The 24,692-nt window shown below is 41.1% G+C and overlaps 1 protein-coding gene across 1 annotated transcript; it reads right to left on the minus strand.

Annotated features, from left to right (window-relative positions):
- Positions 1-635: 635 nt before the first annotated feature.
- On the minus strand, positions 636-14,344 carry kcnj12a (potassium inwardly rectifying channel subfamily J member 12a). The gene is made up of 2 exons (XM_010894524.4): positions 13,716-14,344; positions 636-4,336 (listed from the first exon to the last, which is right to left on the minus strand). Exon 2 carries the CDS (start codon positions 4,157-4,159, stop codon positions 2,819-2,821), a length of 1,341 nt encoding a protein of 446 aa, XP_010892826.1. The 5' UTR covers positions 4,160-4,336; positions 13,716-14,344; the 3' UTR covers positions 636-2,818.
- Positions 14,345-24,692: the final 10,348 nt, after the last annotated feature.

The raw sequence follows: 24,692 nt of genomic DNA on the forward strand, positions 1-24,692 counted from the left end.
GACGCCGCATAATTATAGAAGCAGATTATGCTTTACCATGGATACCACAAAAACATTGTAAGTACTGTAGTTACAGTGATGTCACACATTGGGATACCACAGCCTTCCCAGAAGGCAATGAGACTGAGCATAAAGTCTACGATTGGGACAAAAAGGATTCATTAATCTACAAAAACTATTTTATCCTAAAAATTCTAAAAAGCAACACATTATTTAGAGCAAAGCATACCCATGGAAAAAAGACCATTAGGAAAATATCAGTCATTTTAGCAAGCTGACTGACCATATCCAATGTTTTTCTATTTGCTCTTTTCTAGATAATTCCTGTTTTCCCCTTTCTAACATATGGGGCACATATTTTGGTGTAAGAAGAAATAGATAAAAGTAGGGACATAAACTTACTATGAAGAAGAATTATACTTGATACATTTTATGACAGCATAATACATTGTGTGGTATTTTGTTGAGCAGTGCATTATGGGTAGGCATACATTCAAGGTACACATTTCAAATGCTACGAGTCATGCCAAAGATTAAAATGAGTCTGTCATGCACCTTTGTTTTCTTGTTTTACCTAGATACTGATAAATGACAAACCACTCAATCTATTGTAATTAACACAGAAAATACATAGATACTAAAATATGACCTTTATTTTCTTTGAATTTTCACAATTTCATATTGATATTGTGCTTTAAGTCAAACCTAGACTATTAAAATTCATACACTTTTTTTTCCTTTCCCAATGATGGTTGTTTTGGATATTTCCAATCCAAAGCATCATTATCCAATACATATTGCAAATGTAGTTTTAGTAGCTATGCTTTCAGATAGAAAAACACCGTACAAAACATTTCTGCCATTAGATCTTGTTCATTCTCTTCTTGTGGATGTTCTGTAGAAGGCCAATGAGGGCCAAAAATACTTTTACGTTTGCTAAAATTGAGTTTAAAATGGTGAGCGAATGTTGCAAACCTGTCTAGGATGGACACCTCTCTCTCGATCCCTTTGCCAAACTGTTGTACTTACTTAATGAAGCTGAAATCTGCATTGTGAAACAGCTCAACAGGTTGGCCCTGTCAACATTTTAAAAAGGCAAAGGACATACTGATCTATTGCATGTGCAATTATGTACATTATTATGTTGGCTGAAATAAAATCACAAACGGACGTATCGGTTTCACCAATTCCAGCTCTAATTTAACATTCTACTAAACTTAACTTCACAGAGGAATCAAAAAAAGTAAGGATGTCTGTGGATTGCAACACTCTACTCTACTCAAAACCTTGTAACTCCATACATCAGTGTCAAAGATGTGGTGCACATTATCTAACAGGGCTGCCACCAAAGAATACTCCTTAAACCAGACAAGTAGGTTTCATGAGTAGCCCAATTTAACTTTGTGCAAATTTCCAATTGTGTAGGACACAACAGAAAGGTGCATTTCAGTATTATTGCTTTTCATATTGGCTGTCCACCTGATCATGTAAAGTCTATTGCTTCGATCTTTCGAAATTAAAGCAACACTACATCTTACAACACAGTGGCTTCTTGGGCTCTATAGGCTTTTTAATAGGTTGCCCATATTGATAAAAGAATGAGATGAATGATGTTAACATATAAGAGAATACCCTGTCTCACATGAATACCCTGTCTCACATGAATACCCTGTGTAGGACTTTGTTTTGTAAAGCAAAACTTAATGCACATCCACTGACCTGGTAAACTCCCTTTCTTTCTGGATTCACCCTTGCTATCAAAAGGGATTTGATAGTAGAATAACTGCTCTTTAGGTAGAGGGTGAACACTACATATGAGAAGGCCCCTCAATGCTCATTCAATTCACCAAACTAAGGTGGTCAGTTTACATTGTCTCATCTTCTACAGTGCCCTGTCCAGTTCCTGTCCCATGATAGCATTAACAATGTGCATAGATTTGTTAGAGAATAAAAGAAAATTAATTAAGGATTGTAATTACATTTAAATGTGAACCATTTTGTTGTTTCAGTTTCTATTGAGGTCATAATAATCCTGACCTCTGGCAGTTTAATCAAGGAATATATTTTTTACCTGTTAATCATTATTTGGGAGAATGTTGAGACTTTCCTTTCAAACCCTTATAAAGTAATTTACTGCATTACTGTAGTGTAGGGCATACTACTACGTTTTTCTAATAGTACATAATGATATGTATTTATCATACCGGTTTACAATGATGTCCAAGTTGTGAGAATATGAATGGTTGGATAAAATAGAATGGCTCGCTGCCTCTAACTGCTGCCTTTCACTTCTACAGGTATTTTCTGTGTCACTGGACTCAGCGATTGTGAATTGCAGCAATGTAGGAATTTTATGGGTAGCTTTTAACTGTAAAATAATAATATCTGCCCAACAGCAAGTTAATATATATATATTTTTAAATTGATAGTCCAATCCAAAATGATATTCCACACAAAACAGAACTTACCTAAGCAATATTTACACCTAGGATATGATTAATAGATATTGTCTTCAAATATAGCTGTTTGATGAATCATTGAACACTCTCAACTCAAATTACATTATCAAAAAGATATTCAAGTTTCCATGAAGGAATAAGGTCCTTCATTGGCCTTTTCCTTTTTAGCAGACATTCTTTACCACAGTTTTATGAGCTGCATACTCTTGCTTGCTTGTTTTTAACGTTCACTTCATTTAATTTTCATCTTATAACATTAGTCAACTTCTCCTATGGCACTTTGCATTGTTCTGCATTTTTACCCTTGCAAGGAAAAAAACGTATCAAAAGTTGACCCAAGGTAGGTCTAAAAACAGAGGTCATATTTCTGACTCCCTGCGGTATGACCTTTGGTCCAGTCCCCTGGAGGTCTGCATTCTCTCGAACTCGTGTCGGCTGGTCCGATCAGGACTGTTCAGGGTGGCCAAAACTCTGACCCCACCGGCACCACTGCCAACACCCACGTTCACCACATCCTCTTCCTCATCCTCATCCCGGCTGAGGAAGGCCAACTCATTCTCGTAACAGAAGGAATTGGAGGTGGGTACCAGGAACTTGTTCTCCAGCATGTCCTTGGCACTACAGCGCGGGGTGGACGGTACCTCATAGGTCTTGTGAAAGTGTGAATAATCCACCTTGTACATGTTCTTTTCCTCAAAGAGCACAGGCTCAAATCGGTGACCCCACAACACCTCCGTGGCCAGGTAGGAACTTCGGGCCTGTGTGGTCATGGCAGTCGCCTCAACCATGCCCTCCAAAATGACCACAATCTCAAAGTCTGCTGTCTCTAGATCGTTTTTCCCAATCCCATAGAGCGGACTGTTCTCATCAATCTCATGGATAATAGTAATGGGAGAAACCAAGAAAATTCTGTCCAGGCCTTTGTCAAAGCCCACGTTGATGTCTATTTGGTCCAGGGGGATGTACTCCCCTTCATCAGTGATCCGGGGTTTGATGAGCTGAGCTCTGACATGGGCCTCTACAATGTGACTCTTCCTCAGGTTCCCTACCCTCCACATGAGGCATAGCTTACTGTCACGCATGGCGATCACGGCATTGTGGCTGAACAGCAGCGTCTGCGCTCGTTTCTTGGGCCGAGCCATCTTGGCCATGATGGCGCCGATCATGAAGCAGTCAATGATGCAGCCCACAATGGACTGGAACACCACCATGAAGACGGCGACCGGGCACTCCTCCGTCACGCACCGGTAGCCATAGCCGATGGTCGACTGAGTCTCGATGGAGAACAGGAAGGCGGCCACAAAGCCATTGACCTGCAAGACGCAGGGCGTGAAGTTATCGTCTCCGGACGGGTTGTCCAAGTCACCGTGAAGCAGTGCTATGACCCAGAAGGCCAGGCCGAAGGCGAGCCAGGACAGCACAAACACCAGGGTGAACACCACCAGCATGTAGCGCCAGCGGATGTCCACACATGTAGTGAACATGTCAGACATGTAGCGCAACGACTTGTCCTCCATGTTGGCGAACTGCACGTTGCACTGGCCGTTTTTCTTTACAAAGCGGTTGCGGACCTTGCGTCGCGTGTGGATCTTGCCGTTGCCGAAGCCGTTCGTGCCGCCGCTGCCGTGCATGTTGGTGAGGCGCAAGGCCTCCTCCTCAGTCGACACAATGCTGTAACGGTTGATCCGCCCCACGCTCATGCTGCCTACATGGGCCGGGCTGCAGGATCGGAGTGGGTCGGCAGTGCTGGATTCCTGGTGTGTAGTGGCTTAGTCAGAGGCTCTTCCCAGGGATATCACTGCCAGAGCCCCATCTCTGCTGGTGGTAGCCAGGGAGAAGGTAGGCTGTGGGGCGTTGTTCTCTGGTCCAACCACTTCCTAAGAAAGGAGAGGGACACGACCGTCATATCACAGCATGTCAGTGTCATTCACATATCAACAAACTGATTCTGCACATCAGTCCCATTTATTTGTCATGGTAATTCATGCGCACACAATCTATTATGCCACTGGCCATTTATAGGTAGTTTTCAGGTTATTATCGCATGTATGGCCATAGTGTTATTATCATCAGTCCTGCTCCATTCTTTCATTAATCAATTTCAATATGAATGGCATCAGGCTCACAACCCCATTTCCTTATCATCCTGCTTCCGGAGCCTGATCACGACTCACATTCATTCCAAACGGCCCCTTCAGAAGTCTTTTTGTTGATTGGTGGGCAAAGTGGCGAGGAAATAGCTAGATGCAGACACTTCTATTGCAACACATTTCCTGTGCATATTTATCCGTCATGTACTTGCTTGGCACTGATCAGATCCTACCAGACATCATTCATTAACTGGATATGGGTTTTTGTTAACATTATTGTCTTACAAACTGTGGTCACTCAAGTGCAGTTAGGATAATATTCATTTTTGAACATAACAGCTTTCCTTGCACTCGTACAGAGGTTCCCAATCTAGGGGAGATCTAGAGGCAAATTTGAGGTGAAAATGTTTCATGATGGTTGTGGATCCTTCTTTGAAAAGAAAAGACAATTACAAATTGCAATGTTACACCGCTATAACGACATATGGCATATCTGTAAGGATGTTGGCTAGAAACAAGCTTTACAATGCCAGAAAAAAACACTACTGAATCACATGCTGATTTGATTGTCTATAAGTGGGAAGCTGAGCTACAAACTTCTTAAGTCAATTAGTCAAAGAAATTGGACTGTTATATATATTGTCGGACTGTTGTTACTACTACTTAAATTCTTTCTATAAGAAAATATCAAATTAGAATGACAATCAACTTTAATTGCTAGGTCCATTTACAAAAACACAGAATTTAATATTGTCACTAGTTGTAAACAAAATATACATACAGTTTCATATTTATGTAAAATGAGTGATGAGCAGTAAGCATATAATATACACAGATGTATAGTATATGTACAGTATATCTACCACAGTAGAACCCACTGTCATTTACAGCAAAGACCTGGAGTAAAATTAGGATAGAAAAGCAGATGTTTCAGCTTGCTATCTCTGGGATTCAATCTACAAACATATCAGTTTCTGGTCAGATGCTCTGACCATTAGAAAATGTGTAGCCTACATGTAGGGAGATGAGCAGTCTTGAGTGCAGCATTGTGTCTTTATTAGTTTCCAGTTTGGAGATGTCTAGATGTGTTGAACATAGTCTCATTTGTATATGTGGGGTAGATGGGTGGTTTCTGAGGACCACAGCACTTTTTGGTAAAGATTTGACCTGTACTGCCAGCCTGCCCTCCGTTTGCTGGTGGAGATTTTTTGGAAAAGTGGATGACCAGGGCGGGAGAGTTCAATTACTTTTCTGCAAACTGACCAGATACAGACAGACCGAAACCAGGCGATGTTGGAGGAGGAAAGGATTGACTGCAATTGATCTGTAAAGCTGGATCTGGACTGACTAGGAGATTTTATTTTTTAGTGGCAGCAATTGGCACATCCGCTGGTTTGCCTTCTTTGTAATCGCAGTGATGTTGTCCTCCCACCTGAGATTGTGGGAGATGATGGTCCCTAGGAATTTAAATGATTCAGCCAAACTAACAGCTGAGCCCTCATTCTCAAGGGGAAGTGGTTGGGGGCTTTTCCTGTAGTAAAAATTGAATTATATTGAGGTTTCATATTAATATTGTAATCACATCCTGTAAAAGAGTATGCCTAAAATAGGATTGACAAAACATGATGTAGCACAATACAATTTGAGGAAATCAGTTGAACTATTAAAATGTGTATGATTATATGTAGTAGTAGTAGTAGTAGTAGTAAGAGAAGAGGTAAAAGGCCTACCTAAAGTAGTTTTGTTAAACTACGTACAATTGCAGGAAAGTACCTTCATATCATCAAACTGTTCCTAGGTCCCTCAAATGAACCCTAAAAAATTGGGCCCTGGGAGAAATGTTTAAGAACCACTCCACTAGCACATGCGCAATCAGCACACACAAGATCTCAGTAATGTGAAAACTCAGATGTTGGGTAGTCCAACCCTGATATATTAACTTCTGTGGTGTCACTGTGTGTGTGTACTTTTAATCCGAGACTCCCATGGGACTCTTGTGCGTGCCACAGATTCCATGGGTGCGCCATCACAGATGCTACACATGGGGACAGAGACAGAGAGAGAGACGCACTTGGTCTAAAAATGAACCTTTTCTCTCACTACTTGGTTTCAAGCTCTATTTACTTGACCTCATTCTGTGTAGTCATTTGTAATATTATTCATCACACAATTAGGACAGCGTAAGATGTATGGCATTTTCCCACCACCCCCTATAGGTAAACTAAAATGTCCCCCCCAGTCTGCTCTTGTCGAATACTATAGTGAAACTTTCTTACAGTTCATAAATCCCCCAGGTACACACAGACGCAGTGAGTAACATTTCGTGCACGTCTTTTGCACCATACCGACAGTAGGCTACAACATGTCTTGTTTACAAACACCTTGGCCGGTCTCTAAAGATGTATCCATGGCTGAATAGAACTACTGTATCTTGTCAATCCATCTGAAAGGTCGAACTTCAGACCTTGGCTGCGAGGGCCGACAGATGTCCGTGACATGGTCCACAACGTGTCCAGTCTCCTTGGTAACCGGTAGAGCGGTCAAAGCGTCCGTAGGCAGCAGTAGCCGCGGACAATTCCTCCCGGGGACACAACTTTTTTTCTTATGTCTTTTCGTCTCATCCTCGATCACCATTTTGAAGGCCTGCGGTGTACCACCGCCTGCTGACGTTCACTACCGGATCCCTTACTCTCTCCGTCACACGCTCTCAGGCTCTCTCCATTCACTTTAGAAACACATTGTTTCGCTGTACTCCACAGCAACGTCAGACAGAGGCTTTTCGCTGTTGCTATTATGCTGTATATGTCCGCCACCTGTTATTAGACCCTCTACCACAGGATTTGGTTGTCCCCTCATAATGCAACATCGCTTATTACACATCATCCGTTTTAATCCGATCCGTATTGCAGAGCGCATTAGGCCTATAGACCTACTGCGAATCTTGGGATGGTTTCAGCATGTTACCAGTATATCCTGTATCATCGTCTAAACGCACGACAAAGCTAGGCCGTCATTCCCTAACGGCTAACTACGGTCCCCACCATGCACCAGTGTATCAGGTAACAAATAAATGGTTCAAATGAAAGTAAAAACTCGTGTGTGTGTTTCAAGTAATTAGATAAGTGGTTCAAGGTATCTGCTGAAGAAAGCATTCAGCAACATGCTGCCCGAATAGGTATAGAGGCGAAGGACTTGGATTTGGAAGTCGCTCTGAAGTGTCAGTCTAATTTAGGTCCTGTCAGAAAGTCATTGTTATTCAAAATTGATAGGACGGTGATTTGAGCGCAGCTGAATTTAGATCAGGCCTATACAGTGTAACGTTTTACAGACAAAGATTGGCGTCCCTTGATGAAGATGAGCAAAAAAATACTATCAAATATAATAGAAATACCCAGTATTATTGTGTGCTCCAAAAAGAGGAAAGTATATACTTATATTAATAGTACAATTGAATAAATTAAATTAAAGATTTTATTAAACAAGTAAAAGCCTTCTGTAAAAAAGAAAGGGATGATATTATTGGCACTCTTATTTTTAATACCTTTCAGTACCTTTCGAGGATAAAGTCATTAGAACTTTTTTTTATATTTCATAAGACTGGAGAATACATTGGGACAAATATTATCTTAGACCATTCTTCAATTCAAAGCACAGGTTATCAATGGAGTTCCAGAGATGGCCATTGTAAACATTTTAAGACTTTCTGTAGGGTTATTGTTTTGCTGGAAGAACCATTGGTTTTTGTGGTCAATTAACCAGTACAATTTGATGTATTTTTAGGGTTATTGTCTTGCTGGAAGAATCAATTGAAGTCCAGTGTCAGGCTCCTGTCGGAGGTAACCTGGTTTTGAGTTACTGTGTCCCAGTTTTGGGTAAAGATCATGATGTCAAAATAACCCCATGATACCAGAGATCAACTACCATATTTAAAAGTAGGGTTCTTATCTGAATATGGTATATATATATATACATACCGTGTGGAGAACAAGTATTTGATACACTGCCAATTTTGCAGGTTTTCCCACTTACAAAGCATGTAGAAGTCTGTAATGTTTATCATAGGTACACTTCAACTGTGAGAGACGGAATCTAAAATAAAAATCCAGAAAATCACATTGTATGATTTTTAAGTAATTAATTTGCATTTTATTGCAGAACATAAGTATTTAATACATCAGAAAAGCAGAACTTCATATTTGGTATAGAAACCTTTGTTTGCAATTACAGAGATCATACGTTTCCTGTAGTTCTTGACCAGGTTTGCACACACTGCAGCAGGGATTTTGGCCCACTCCTCCATACAGACTTTCTCCTGATCCTTCAGGTTTCGGGGCTGTCGCTGGGCAATACGGACTTTCAGCTCCCTCCAAAGATTTTCCATTGGGTTCAGGTCTGGAGACTGGCTAGGCCACTCCAGAACCTTGAGATGCTTCTTACGGAGCCACTCCTTAGTTGCCCTGGCTGTGTGTTTTGGGTCATTGTCATGCTGGAAGACCCAGCCACAACCCATCTTCAATGTTCTTACCGAGGGAAGGAGGTTGTTGGCCAAGATCTCGCGATACATGGCCCCATCCATCCTCCCCTCAATACGGTGCAGTCGTCCTGTCCCCTTTGCAGAAAAGCATCCCCAAAGAATGATGTTTGCACCTCCATGCTTCACGGTTGGGTTGGTGATTTTGGGGTTGTACTCATCCTTCTTCCTCCAAACACGGCGAGTGGAGTTTAGACCAAAAAGCTCTATTTTTGTCTCATCAGACCTCATGACCTTCTCCCATTCCTCCTCTGGATCATCCAGATGGTCACCGGCAAACTTCAGACGGGCCTGGACATGCGCTGGCTTCTCCCCACTGTATATATATATATTGCACCATAAGTATATACAAGTATTTAGATAAGTATATATATATATATATATATATATATATATATATATATATATATATATATATATATATATATATATATATATATATATATATATATACATACACAGCTCTGGAAAAAATTAAGAGACTACTGCACCTTTTTCTTTCCTTTCCAAAAAAGTGGAAAAGGAAAGTTTTGGGGGAGCAACAGAAGCGTTCAATTTGCAGTGGTCTCTTAATTTTAACCCTTCTGTTCCTCACTCAAAACCTTCCTTTTCTACTTTTTTGGAAAGGAAAGAAAAAGGTGCAGTGGTCTCTTAATTTTTTTCTGGAGCTGTATATATGTGTATATATATATAAATGTTAAAGAAATAATGTAATTCCAAATCCACCACTGGAATGTGTGTCCAAAGAACTATGTCAAGCCATCTGTCCACAGCTCAGGTTCCAGTTGCCAGAAGTTGGAACCTGCCGACATTTTCAGGGGCTGGGTTATGACAAGTAATGATATAGGATGAGGTAGGAACACAAGGCAGAGAGGTAAGGTGGACACTACGCCTCAAGGAAATGGAAACCCTTGTTTTTGTGTTGGCGGCCAGCACCCAAATCCATTGTTAAGGAAGAGCACAAGATCAGATGTCAGCGTATTCACTCGTGCAGTCTCAAGTGACATACATATTTTCCTATAGTGTAGCTCGCCACTTAACCGCGGTACTTTACATCTGCCATGGGTAGTTAGTTACAACATTGCATCGGACAATATAATAATGACGTAACTATAGATATATAATAACTATGTTCAATTTGTCACAGTGACCTTTATTCGATATGAACAGTGTAACAGGATTTGATCATGGCAATGGAAAGGTCAACTGATAAAGTCAGTTATTTTCCTTCACAGTTTGAGTCTCTCCTGATGCAGCCATCTGTGCAGTAACAGAAAGTGGTGTTTAAAATGCCATGTGCAGTTACAGGTCAGTTGGAACCAAAGAGATTCGTATTTGCGAGTGTTAATTTAGATGTATCATCATCATGCATCGCCCTAGGGCGGGTCCCTGTTCTTTTCACTGTTAAATTCGATTTAACAATAATCTAGCATGTCAACAATAATGATTGACGCTGCAACATCTAACAAAAGGAAATCTGCCTATTATTATGGGTTTTTTTAAACTCATTATCAGAATATTATCTCCCATGTAAAATCCTTTTGTCATTCATTGCCAAAGACAAATAACTCACAAATGAAAAGAAACGTGGCTGTTGACCTTCATAAATCAGGCAATGGGAACACATCAATTGCATTTTGTTTTTAAACGTATATTTCAGTTTTTACTCTTAGGGCTGTAATTTAGGACATGTAAACCCACTGGAGCAATGGAAAACCTGCCTAGTAATCAATGGAAGTGTAATGGAGAAGATATAATGGATGGCAGAAAACATTCACATTTGGAGAATTACAGAACTTGATCACATCTTTGGGTCACCAAGTGTCCAAATCTACAATTAGATGCCACCTCCATGCCAATAGACTCTCTGTAAGGGTTGCCAAAACAAAGCCTGTATGGAGAGCAACCAACAGATAAACGCCTGGAGTTTGTTAAATGACACTGGCACTGGGATTGGAACTGATGTTATAGTCACAACAAATAAAGCTATTTGGCTGCACCCACCAGTTGTGGGTTTGGCATAACAGAAGGATGAACATGCTGAAAACAACCTATGTAAATGACTGTAACATGTGGTGGTTTTGTCAGTCCTGGGGTCCTTGTTAAGGTCAACAGAATCATGAATACTACTAAGTGACAGGACATTTCAGACAGAACCCTAGATGCCATGAGGAGAAAAAACTTAGCTGCAGGTGGAGTACACATGAAAATCCACAAACAAACTTAACAGACCACAAATACAATATTTTGCAATGACCATTTCAGCCATTATTTTGATCTTATATTTAATTAATTTTTATTGATTGTTAAATAAAACCTCTTTCCCTGACTTGTAGTGGGTCTTGTGTGGGAACTGCAGTGGGGTGCCAAATTGATATAACAAAAAAAAAAAAAAAAAAAAAAAAAAATTACGTCCAATTTTTGAGCATGCAAAGGTTTTTGAGTATGTAAAATGTATTTTATTGGTGTCTTTTGGTTTTAATAAGATATACAAATATTATTATATTTTCTAATTTCTTTTCTAGCTCAGTATTTGTATTATATATTTTCAACAGTCTGTTTTGCTTATCTTTATCAAGTATGCCAATCATTTTCAATATGACTGTATGTTACTGGACTGGACAAAATGTATATTATACATATTATATTCCATTATATTACAAATAAAGTAATATCTGCTGAGTTTATTTGTTTTTAAATTCACCTGTATTTTCTTGATACTTGATTGTGGATTAATACAAAGGGGCATTCCAAAAGCTTGCTAGGATCTATAAATGTCTATGACAGGGACACCACATGCTGTTCACATAGTTGATTCTCCTCTTAGCTCATGGCAGCAAACAAGTGAGCCTTTCATCACTAGTTGAAGAAATATAGACCACTTGCACTCAGAATTTCATATCCACTTGCACTTAGAATTTAATTCAATGTTCACTGAGTGATTTGATGGTCTATTCACTGAGAGAACACCGAGTACTTTTTAAAGACTCAGCGCAGCCTCTTTTATTTAAATATCAAACCCTTTCTGGGTAAAAATAAATTACCTTAATGTCATTGTTTGTAGTTAAAGTTGTCAAAAGAAAACCAAAATAACCCCTAAGCAATTTCTCAAGCAAGCATTTATCTAGGCCTGAAGTGATATGAATAGGACCGGAAAACTGAAAACAAGCTGTTGGCTAGAGAGGGCAGAGAGGTCGAAGCTCTTCCTTTATGGTCTATTAACAAAATGTTTACTTCCTCGTGATGTCACCAGGCAGTCCAAAAGTTCCATCCCCTCTGAACAGGCTGACATTTAAGGATTTTCTTTTCCAAACACCTCTACAAAAAGGCATTATGATTATTTTCCCAATTTCAGAGTGTTATTTTGACTTTAACTAAATGAATGAAAATTATATCACCATCCAAACCTTTGACTGGTACTGTATGTTTGCGCATCTTGGGCAGACCTATAGTAACCCCAGTTTTATAAAAGTCAGAAATGTCCCGAAGTACTCTACATTTTCTAAATTCTTTTTTAATATCCGAACACATTCAAATATATAATCAGTTATAATGAATTCGCCAAGACCTATTGGCATCTGTTATGTAAGTAAGATGGTTCCAAGGTTTGTGGTGTGCTGATGACAGGCAGGCAGGATGTGGTCATTGATCCTTATGTGGCAAACAGGGCGCTGCTGTGCATCAATGCAAATTTTAGATTTCAAAACGGGGAAAAAAACATTACGGTTGTTCAGTACAGTACTTTGGGAGATTTACTCAGATAATACAGCTTCCCTGTGGATTTGATATTGACATCTGTTTGTTGGACAAAGCTTTATACACTATAAATGGTAACATGCGTGTATTATCCAGAGTTGACTCCTTTCATTTTTGTGATTATACAACATTAGTGTTTTATGCTCACTTTAATATTCAAGAATTCACTATTCATCTGAATCATGCTAAAAAAAAAAACGCCTGTAACAAATTCAACTAGTGGCCCACAATCATATACATTGTCATAATGAATTTATCTCGTACAAATCTACTTTGTCAGTTCATTTGGGACACCAGTTATCATTCTGAAGGTAGAATGTGTGTATTATGTCTGGAAATTTATTTTTAGATGTGCTGTAGCACTGTCTGGAACAAATATACACGAAGCACCATTCAGCCTTGTCTCATACCAGTTTTAGGTGTGAAGTGACACTCTATGTAAGTGTCAGGAGCCTCATGCACACCCAATACCATACTGTTGAAGTTTAAATCTTCGCAGCCCATACAGTACTGTTAAATAGGAAAGATTTAAAATCCATATTGTACAGTAAAAGAGGACATTTTCACAACCCATACAGTAGTTTTAGAGAAAAGCGTAACAACCTGTATTGTATTGTTAAATAGGAAAGCTTTACAACAAATCCTGTACTTTTAAAGACGCAGTCTTTACATAATCTATTGGAAATGCTGTCTTCTCTCTCGCGTGGTAGCATACCTGTCGAACTGGTTGACTCATTTGGATGGGAATTCTCAATTAAGAATGCCAGTAAACTCTAATACATAATGTATGTCCTCATTAAAATCACACCAATGTTAAAAATAAGTATTTGATTGCAGAGCGGTCAAACTTGTGTTAAGTTTGAATAGTTCCTTTCTTACCTTATATTATCCACCTGGTTCTTCTTATCCCCCACTTCAGAGCTGAAACACAGTATCCTACTGGCTCATATCCCAGCTAGCCAAACTGAAGCATCATTCTTCTCTCTGAGTTTAAACAACCAGAGCCGGTCTCTCCAACTGTGATCCCTGAGGGTAGAACCAGTCCATCCTTCTGAGCCACCGGCACAGAAACCCTTTGAATTTCTTCATCGTTCATCTCTGTTTTCATCAGTCGGGGGAAATCTTTCGACATACCATGCACGTACATGAAACACACCTGCGGTCGAAAACGGTTCACAGCAAAGACTAAAACAATGGAATACTGAACTATTTTATTTTCTTTGACCGAATCACTCCGTCCTTAGTTCGTCCTCTGCTGTTGGGCATAAACAAGGTTTCTTGGAATTTACCAATGTAAAAAAAAGCTTTTGCATCTCCATCTTCTGGACTGCTTCAGCACTTCTTTTCAGTCAGGAATCTTTAGTCACCTTGAAGTCATTTGTCACATTTCTAAAAGTGGAAAATTAAAGAGAGAGCGTTACCTCTTCTTATTAGCTGAACACCCTCTCTCTATCAATCTTTGCAATCTGATCTAGTTCTGCTGGCGGCTGTGTCTCTCTCTCCCTCCCTCTCCCTCTCTCTCTCTCTAAATGTTTCTTACTCACTCACTCCCTGCCTCTCCTCTCCCACTCTCTCTCTCTCTCTCGTTGTGTCACAGACGCTGCCATTTGCAGCCGCCGTGTGCTCTCTCCACCCCTCCCTCCCCCTCTGTCTTTATCTCTCTCCCTCACTCTCCCTTCCTCCCACAGCATGGCACAGTCAGTGGACAGCTACTTGATGCACAGATGTATCATTCAAATGCCCAGAACAGTGTAGGGGTGTATACACGATTGTTTCTTTTCACAGTTCAAATAATAAGACATAAAAATATAGATATTCTGGAGAATCACAGAACAGTTTGTTACTGTCAAGGATCCATCGACGGTCACTGACCGTGCAATCTGCATTTACGGGAACAACTTCCAGTGACGACCTCTTAATGTCCTCAACGCCCTCTGTCAGTTCAAACCCAAGGCAACCACACGCCCATGCGATAGGTACCCCTTTCGATGGTCTAATCAGTTTATTTCGATGCTTTGTCACTTCATCTGGTGCCTTTTTGTGTGCGAAGGCCTCATCTGTTGTGAAAGCAACACCTGTGTTCCCGGGTTACAGCCCCGGCTCTTCCAGTCCTGGGTGAGTATAGTGGGCGTTGTAACCACGCAGGCCTGTCTTAAATATAGCCCATGCATTATTTGGTGGTCCGTGGGAGTGTGTCGCTGCATGCAATAGAGGGCTGCAGTGTATTGATAGATCACGCCGCTTGTGCCACGGAGAGGCGCCTTTCACACTTGTCCAGTGTGTAATCGTTAATGACCCAGGGGGTGTGTGTGTGTGTGTGTGGGTGGGTGGGTGGGTGTGCGTGGGTGGCTGTGCATCTGTCCATTTGTTGGTGAGTACTGTCGTTCTGTTTGCAGACAGTGTGGCGTTTTCGGCAATCCCCCCAACAGGTAAGGTCGCCCGCCCGCACCAGCACTCTCTGGGAAGTGGAACTTTAGTGAAAGCACGTCTGTCATTTCCTTCTGTGTTAAACTCAGCTCACTAGGTTTTACAAGGAGATCAACAGGTAGCCTAATTTCTTATTTGCTTCTCCCCTGTCTCCGGAATAAAGCACAACAGTGAGTCATCCGCCTGTAAGAGCCTTTCAATTTCAAATGCCTCGCTCTATTAAATCAGTCTTTCTGAGGTCTGTCTAGAGGTTACAGCACATTACTGTAAAATATTTTCCATCCCTATTTGAAAGCAGAAGAATGCAGCTGCGCCTGGCTTGGTCTCGCTATATTCAAGAACCATTTCTACCCGGAACTCTCCGGGCTATTGAAGTTGCGGACTATTTTACTGCGTTACCCTTGACAACTCCAGGAAGTGACATTATTATCTTTGACAACTCTCGGTGAGGCTAGCACGGACTCCTTTTCTCACGTTGATCAGAGAGCCAGTCATCAGTCAACGCTAAAAGAGATGACAATTACTCAAGGGCGGGGAGTGAGAAGATTCTAAATAAAGCTGGAGCCTGACTAGGCTCCAGCCCATCTTTATCATGGATGAATCATCAGCACAGTGACCGTGTTTCTGGTGCGCTTATCACTCTCTGTTTTCCTTTTTGGGAGGGGGGATTCTTTCTTTTCCACAAAGCTCAGCCTTACTGTATCCTTCAAAGTGATGAGGAAAAGAAAGGCTGTTCTTAATGGCCTAGTGTCATTGCATTGACATCAGGAACAATTCTGTTAACAACTTAGTGGTCTAGAGAACACACAGGACTCCTGCCGCTGTGTTCGTGCGCATTACAGTTCTCTATGTTGTTGCTTTACTGCCTCGTCATGGGAGTTGTAGTCCAAAACAGGTGGGTGTCTAGATCCACCCCACAAACACCATCCGCATGAGAAGGAAGTTTTGATCTCCTAGGAAGAGGTGTCAGTGAGATCCGGCTTCCATGGTTACAGGAGCTATACGCCACGTTGTTCAGCATGCTGTCACACTGGAGGGTGCCACCGCGGCGAACGAGAAGAGAGAGACGCCCCGCAACTCACCCTAAACCGAGACCTGCTGTGACCGCGATTCATCATTAGGGAGATGAGACACTGGAATAGAAAGAAACATAGAGAGAGAGACAATGAGAGATAATACGAGAGAGAGATACTATGACAGAGGTTAAAAGAGAGAGAGGCTATGAGAGAGCACAAGGGAGGAGATAGAGACATACCCACTCCTGTCTTCCAGCTGTACACAGCAGCCAGGTCTAATTTGCATTAATCACCAGGCTCATATGGATCAGAATTTGATGATAATAATGATGACAGTGATCGTGTCAAGTCATTATTTTCCCTGTTGGCCACTCCGCCCTGAGACAACAGTATGTCTGTGCCATAAATGGCACCCTAATACATTGTCTAAGACAGTAGAACATAGAGCCCATAGGCCTCTTGTCAACACTAATGGTATATAGAGAGGTTCCATTAAGGATGCAGACTGTCATCATATCAAGAATGATTGATTCAGAATGGCTAATAGATCTGTTCAAGGACCTTTGACACAGACCGATATTATACAGCCTGGTCTCAGGGGGGCATACGTAAACAATTTAACAAAAATATTTGACAGACCTACTCATAAGATATATTATGTATTACATATGATATATTACGTATTATGTATTACATATGATATATTACGTATTATGTATTACATATGATATATTACATATTATGTATTACATATGATATATTACGTATTATGTATTACATATGATATATTACGTATTATGTATTACATATGATATATTACGTATTATGTATTACATATGATATATTACGTATTCCTCTGAGACCACGTTGCAATATAACAGAAAAAGTGGACAAACCCTTTAATTAAACATGTAATCTAATGTAGAATTTCTCCACCACGGTGCTGTTCTGTAATTGTGAACCAAAATACAAATAGAACAAAAAGTTTCAAGTTTGGTCGATTACTCACTTATTCACAATGCCACAGATGTACAGTATGTAACAACACTGGGGCCGGTAATGGAGCCGCAACTCTTTAACCTGTTCATTGTTTTTACTCTCTCTTTCTTTTCCACTTCTCTACAGCTACACTGCTTATATTCACGCTATACCTTTACCTATCATATGAGCTAAGAAGCCTGCTACCACTGACAAAAGGCAAAATAACTGATCATCTCTTCCCACTCCCGGATATAGCTCCATTGTGTAAAAGCCCAGGAGAGCCCTGAACAGTCCCGCTTCTTCCCTCCCTTCCCGCTCTTGCTGTCACTAAGCACCCCAATTACATTATTCTCAAAGCCTCCCGTCGGACAGCGCTATTTTAGGCAGTGAAGGGCATTTGATTTCTACTAATTTCATTTCCGCCTCTTGATTCGCATTACGGCTGCGTGAGTTGAACTTGATTAATGGCGTCGTATCACCGCTGGTATCGTCCGTGGTTCCGCCAGAATGAACCTGGGATGTAGGCAACTGCTGAGAGAAACTTTCAACCGAACCATTTGACCAAGCTTCGGAGTTTCGATGACATGATGATGATGGGCAAGTGGCCTGTTGTGTTCCATCTCAGGCATTATCGTAGTCTGATGAGCCATGCCTGTTTTATCATGCGTGACTTAAGACAAGATTGCAGAGTGACCTCAAGTTGCCCTCCCCACCTCCATCTCTCTCTCCGTCAGCTCTATAGTGTGTCCAGAAATAGATTATGATGGAGGTTTGATCCGATTCTAATTGATCTGCCATTACGAGCCCTCACGGGTCATGCACCCTTTGCTGGCATGGCTATAGGATCTTCCCATTCAACTCTGAATTAATTCAAAACGATATTATCTTGCTTCATCAACTCCATGAAAGCTGATCTGGGCCCTGCCTAGAAATAATATTGCAGCCATGATAGAATCGTCCATCTAACTAATTGTACATTTTTGTAATGACGTTTTAATTTCTATGACTGCTCTTAATATTCCAGTTTCTCACTGTAGGAGCTGAAAGATCTTCATGGAAATGAAAGGGGAGTTTTACCCATTAAAACTGTTTTTTCACTCTTTCTGTTTTTCTTGAAAGAGTGGAAAAACTGTTTTAGTAGGTAAAACTCCCCTTTGTATTATGTTTACATTTTGTTTTGTTACAGAAAATTATACCAGAATCATATTCAATTGTATTTGTAGCTAAACAAAATATATACATATAAAGACAAAGTTTTTATAGCAGTTTAAGGGGATCAACTACCGAAAGAGTAAAAAAATATTACACATAAAAATTGGTTACCTTCCCCTTTAAGTTCAGTAATAGTGAAGAATGTTCCCATTAGATTTGTTACATTTGAAGGAAATTTAGTGTCTGATTTGGTTGGGTGCATGGTTGTGTAGTGTGTACTGGTTAAATGATAACTACTACTGTAAAATGTTTACTATTTACTATAAAATGAATGTTTAGCTGTATCACTGTTAATTGAACAAGTAATTATTTTAAAGCAGTTTCAGAGCTGTTGCCCATCTTTTGGTGTATCCTTTCAAGAAACACTGATATAGCTTATCGCTCACCTGTTCTGCACACAGATATAATTGATCCTATTCATTGTCGACCGGGGTCTGAATCCTGCTAGCAAATTAGCCCTGAAGCGGCGAATAAGACAATGCAGTTTTTTCCCCCAGTACCGTCTTGGTTAGTAATATGGTTGCCTGGCCTCATCTAGCTATTATGACACCTTGTGGCAGCCTGGGCTTCTGTGAGCTCAACTGAAGCTGGAGAGGACATTCCTTCCAGCGCATAAGGAATCTGGTACAGACTTCCCAGTTGAGTGAGCAGCTTGATAAGGACAAGAGTGGCATCCGATGCTTTAGAGGGAACATATCTTAACATTCTCTCACTCCATGAAGGTTGGCATGGTATCAAAGAATGGGAAAGGGTTAAATGTACGACCTTGCCAAATGGTCTGGATAAATGTAATTATATGCACCATATGTGCGCTGTAGTACATTGAAGATATCTTGTCCTTCTTCCCTGGCACTCCTTCCCTGGGGTTCCAGTGGGCCTGAGTATAATTTCTGAATGAAACTGAGCAAACTTTGAATAGTTTATCATTGTGCATTGTGTGAATACTTAGGCTGAATATTGTGATTGAAATGCCCTTAGAAAGGATAAAAACTATTAATGGGAAATAAAATACTTTAACCTTAAATTTGTTCACTCTGTTCTGATTCTTCACTTTTTTATATAGTCAGTATTTTCATGAGGACCTCACCTCCTCATGAAAATTAACGATGGCCTATGTAGTTCAATTTTGTAATATCTATGACATGATTTACCCAAGTTTTGTCAAAATCAGGTGAGTGGTGTATGACTTTGCTTGTGACTACAGATTTTGAGTTGATCATTTAAGCTCCCCCTCCACCAATCAGTGTCATTTTGGCACGAGTTAACATTCATTCAAATTAGTTATCGTGTGTCGCTAACAAAAGTATGTACGGGCGGACTTTGGAAAAACAAGCTGACCCTCAATATCATTGTGGGGAACAGACTTGCAACTACCCTCTGAAAGCATTGCCTGATTTCCTTGTCAAAAAACTTAAATAAATAAATTTGCACAAAGATACCTTTTTTCTTAGCTATTTCCAACCTCTTACTAGAACCTCTTTTGCTTCTCTACTTCTATTCAGTGCATGTCCTTGCTGATGTTAAATGTTCATTTTATATGGCGACTGAGTTAGCGAGAGGAGCAGTGGGTATGTTATTTAAGAAGTTACAGTGGTGGGAAATAACAAGGCTGTTCCACTGATAAGGCTAACACCTCCCGCGCATTCCTGTGTTCCGGTTCATGTATGAAAGACTGGGTATGGGTAATTGTAATAATTAATTTGTCCTTTGGGGCAGAAAGACAACCCTATTGTCACAAGCAGTTATGCAAGCAGCATACTATTTGTATGGCTCATTATGACTTGGTGGTCAACTGGTGGATCAATGGAGGGGCTGAGTACACTCTATTACACAGGATGAACAGGAGCTTTCACGCTCCAGCGATGTCCAAGCTCTTGGCTCTCGTTGTCACTGCCTCACAGGCCTCAGTGACACGGGAGATGGTGGGGCAGAGGGGAGGGTGACAAACAACAGCTTGGACAGTACAGACTGCAGGCCTTTTTCTATGTTAAAACATTTCTACAGTTAAATTAACTGAATTGGTTCTTTATTTACTTATATAACACATTTAGCAGACCCTCCTGTCCAGTGCAACTAACAGGAGCAATTAGGTTTAACTGTCTTGATCAAGGACATAACAAGAGATTTTTCACATCGCCAGCTTGGGGATTCGATCGGTGGCTGGTCAGATACTGCTAGTCGATCGTCTGGCCCCTATACTACATCCACCATGTAACACTTTTGCTGGACTCCCCAGTTTCATTTGGAGAATATGAACTTGTCTCAGCACAGCGCCGTGTAATGTCCTCCGTAATTGCGGTAATATGGGTAAGGTTACAGTAGCGTATCACCTGTAACTGTATCAACCGTAGTAACTTTCCACTAAGCCCTGTGACTCTTATCTGTATGTCTTCCTAATTTCCTAATGACCTGTGGTATGCTCTCCCAGCCTGGGGGTGACAGGTCTGTGGGGGCCTTGGTCTACGGTTCACTCTGGCCTCCAGGGGCCTGTTACTGACAGCAAGGAGTCCCGAGAAAAGCTCCTGCCTGTTCGTCTACAGCCAATCACCCCCATGGAGTGTGAAAAATAATCGCCTCAGGACACTGTGTCCCTTCTAGCACACTCACACCCCGGCGCCCCTTCAATTCTCATGACCCTGACCTCTGACCTAAATCTTTTTTATTCTCCTGAAATGTAAGTAATGCTGTAGCAGTTGATCAAGAGTAGATGAGTGCAGTGCGGAATTACATTTTGAATTACAATTACAATTGACCAAAATGAAGTTGAAGTCATCGGGTAGCCTTTGCTTCCGTTGGGTTGAGACAATGACTTCAGTGCACACATCACAGTGTCAGTTGACCTTATATCGCTTCTATGGCCTGACCATTTCTCTTGTTCATTGTGACAGATGTTTTTACTCACCGCAATGCATTCGACCTCTACTGACTCCCCCTCTAGGTGTTTCCCTTGGATATTTTTAGAGCACAAAAATAGGAGGAAAAGTCTCATTTCTTTTTGCCACCTCTTCCAATCGAACACTGCCGTGTCATTATTCTAGAACGGTCTCTGCTTGCCACTGTAGAATGAAGAGAGAAGGTTTGACAGTGTACAATTTATAAATAGCAATCTGCGAATGACAATGTAAATAGTAAACAAATAGAAAACTGCAGATTTTCTGTCCAATGTTGGTGTTATAACCGGAAAATAGAAGCTAGTCGATGTCGTGAGGTCTCCAGTTCTGTGTTACTCCTGTCCCTCTGCCCTAACCTTGAAGGCTTAACTGCGATATGATTGGACAGCTCCTGTGGAGCCCTCAGCGCTAGGCTCAGGACGGGGGACTGTCGCAGAGCCAGCATCGAGAAATCAGGAAAGGCAGGCAAAACCAGGCCAGGTCCAACTACAGAAGCATACTACCAAGCAGGATCATGGATTTAGCCAGTTAACTTACTAAGTATTGTAAAACATAATGTTTTTTGTCAAACATTAGCTTGAAATTGCCAAGGTAAATTATTTAATTACACAAAGCACACAACTAATCTTAGTTTAGCTTCTTCATAACCCTGAACCGTATGTGTACTTCTGGCTATTTAAAATATATATATTAGTCCCATCCCTGGCTGCTAATGGAAGCAGGAATAGATAACATACAGACACGGTGACAGGAAAGACAGATTTCAAGTACCTGCTGTCTTCTGTTTAACTAGGATTATTATCCTGTGTACACGTGCATGTGTGCGTGCCTACGTGCACTCGTGTGTGTTATGTACTCGCGTGAGTGTGTTGTGCGCTAGCATGTGTGTGTTTGGAGCTATTTGTGGCAGGTCTGGGCTCTCTGGGAACCTTTTCTCCATCTGTCGATTCCACGCGGCCTAGCCCAATGCAGAGTGCAGGTCTTAACTTCGCCATCAACTGACCCCGTTTCACACAGGGACCATGAGGTGCCCGCATATTGTTGTGCATTAGAAGCAAACCAGTCTTTCTGTCTTGCTCTCAGCATCTCTCCCTCTCTCCATCTCCCTCTCTCATTCTATCTTATGCGCACACACCGCACACACACACGCACGCATGCACGCACGCACATGCGCACTCGAGCACACGCAGGCTGTCAGTAATGAGACTAGAGACAGAGCAGGAGATGTAATCAGGGGATTTATAAATGTAATTAAACAGGGTGTTTTACTGTAGCTAGTAGATGCAGTGACATTGAATCTAACATTCATAACAGGATTTATGTGAGTCAGGATGAAAAGGTAACTTGTATCACGTCTAACTGAGTTTAGACTGTTGCAGTTGTTCCCTGTTTAGTTCAAGTTTATGTACTGGTTTGACATTATGTGAAATCAAATAATAAAACATCAAGAATGAATTAACCAGTGAGGCATATGGAGGTTTTGTTCAGGCATATGGTGGTGTGCCACAAGCCTCTCTAGCTTCAGGCCTATGTGGAGCGACAGCACAGAGGCCATTCATAAGGCTAGGCTAACAAGCACTGGCACAGGACCGACAGATTGTGAAGGACTGATAGAATGACTGATAATGACTGGGAATGACCTGTTTCTCTCTTCACAATAGAGGCAACAATACAGAACTTAATATAACTGTAGTAACTGTATTTTATTTATTTGTACACCAATTTACAGAGCTACAGCTAAGGACAAGTCCATTTTTATTGGGTCGAGGGACTGTTTGAAAAGTGGCAAGGGTGTTGGAACTTTTATTTTCGCTCTGGGAGTGTTTCTTTTTTTTTGGAGGGCAGAGCAATGTTTAAGATGGGGATGTCATTGCAGTTTCCCCTGTTTTCTTAATTTAATTCATTCCATCCTTTCCCATGTCTTGTGCTATGGTGCTTCCCTATAGCAGAGTGATATTTGTAGAATCTGAGCTGCGTTCAGTGGCCTACAACTGAGTTTATGTTGGGCATGGTTGCGGGAAGATGTTTTGATCAGTGGGTGCTGATAATGGTCGATCCTGTGGTGGAGTTGAACAGACACGGAACACATGGGCAACGCATGCCCGTCTGCCAACAGGAAGTGCTTCTCACTGACACGTGGACTATCCGCACACATGGGTGGGGGACGGAATCTCAGCGAGGGTGCTGAGGCTGCATCAGGGTGGGCAGAACCACCCCTTCTTCCTGTGGCTATGATGTTGGGGAGGGTGGGGTGATTTTCATCTTGATGCCTAGAGTTACAAGATGCCCCCATCCTCAGTAAAAAAAGTAACTGTCCGTAAGACGGTAACGTAATGACAATGACTATTTATGTACACTGAACAAATGCAAAATGCAACAATTTTACTGAGTTAAAGTTCATACACGGAAATCAATCAAATGATTACGCCCTAATTTATTGATTTCACACAGGATAAACAAGCCTTTTGTGCATAATTTTATGGAATATGTCTGGGACCTTGAAATGTCGGGGGCATGAAATATGGGAACAACACTTTGTGTTGTGTTCATATTTTTTGTCAGTATACGCTTTATTTATGAAATTAGTCTTTACTCAATTTAGGCAATAACAGACAGACTGCTAATCAGTGAAGCATCAGGCTTAAGGACTTCCTCAGAACAGTAATGCTAAATATATGTCACTTGAACTGCTATTACATTCGACTTTCTGCATGATTCCACCAGATTCAGACACACACACAAATCAATGTATCTTTTCTTATGTGCTGTTAATCCTGTATCCATAAAGATCCACGTGAGTTGAGCAGTCATTTTCAGTTTGCGGAGCCACGGTGCAATTTCAGTTAGTTGGACCCAAGGCAGAGCCCATAGCTGACCATGGTGTCAGCCCTTTTCTATCGGAGGCTTTACACTAATTCACTGTATCCGATCCCGAAGCGGGGCCGCTCAATGGCCCCAGTCACTGGCTCCAAAGTCCAAATATGTACCCTATTGTTCTCTGTAGAGAAGCCGGATTAAAAAGGATGGAGAGGATGCTCAGCAATTTTTTTGGCCTGTTAGTTTTTACATGTCGGCAATTCACCCCCCGAAAAATAAAGGGTGAATTCTGCTCGTTGTGAATAATTGTGAGGTGCTTGTCAATGCTTTGTGAATGCATCAGTGCATACGCCACCACAGTCCTATTTCACCTAGAGTCCAACGACCCAGGGTAAACCTGTGGGATCGCTCTCAGAGTCAGTGGAAGGCAACAACACATCAACATTGTAAAACAGTGGACAAAAACAGAGGAGGCAAAGGCAAACTCGTTGACACTCCTTCAGCAACATTAA

Source organism: Esox lucius, chromosome 5 (genome assembly GCF_011004845.1).
Source record: "Esox lucius isolate fEsoLuc1 chromosome 5, fEsoLuc1.pri, whole genome shotgun sequence".
Classification (NCBI taxonomy): domain Eukaryota; kingdom Metazoa; phylum Chordata; class Actinopteri; order Esociformes; family Esocidae; genus Esox; species Esox lucius.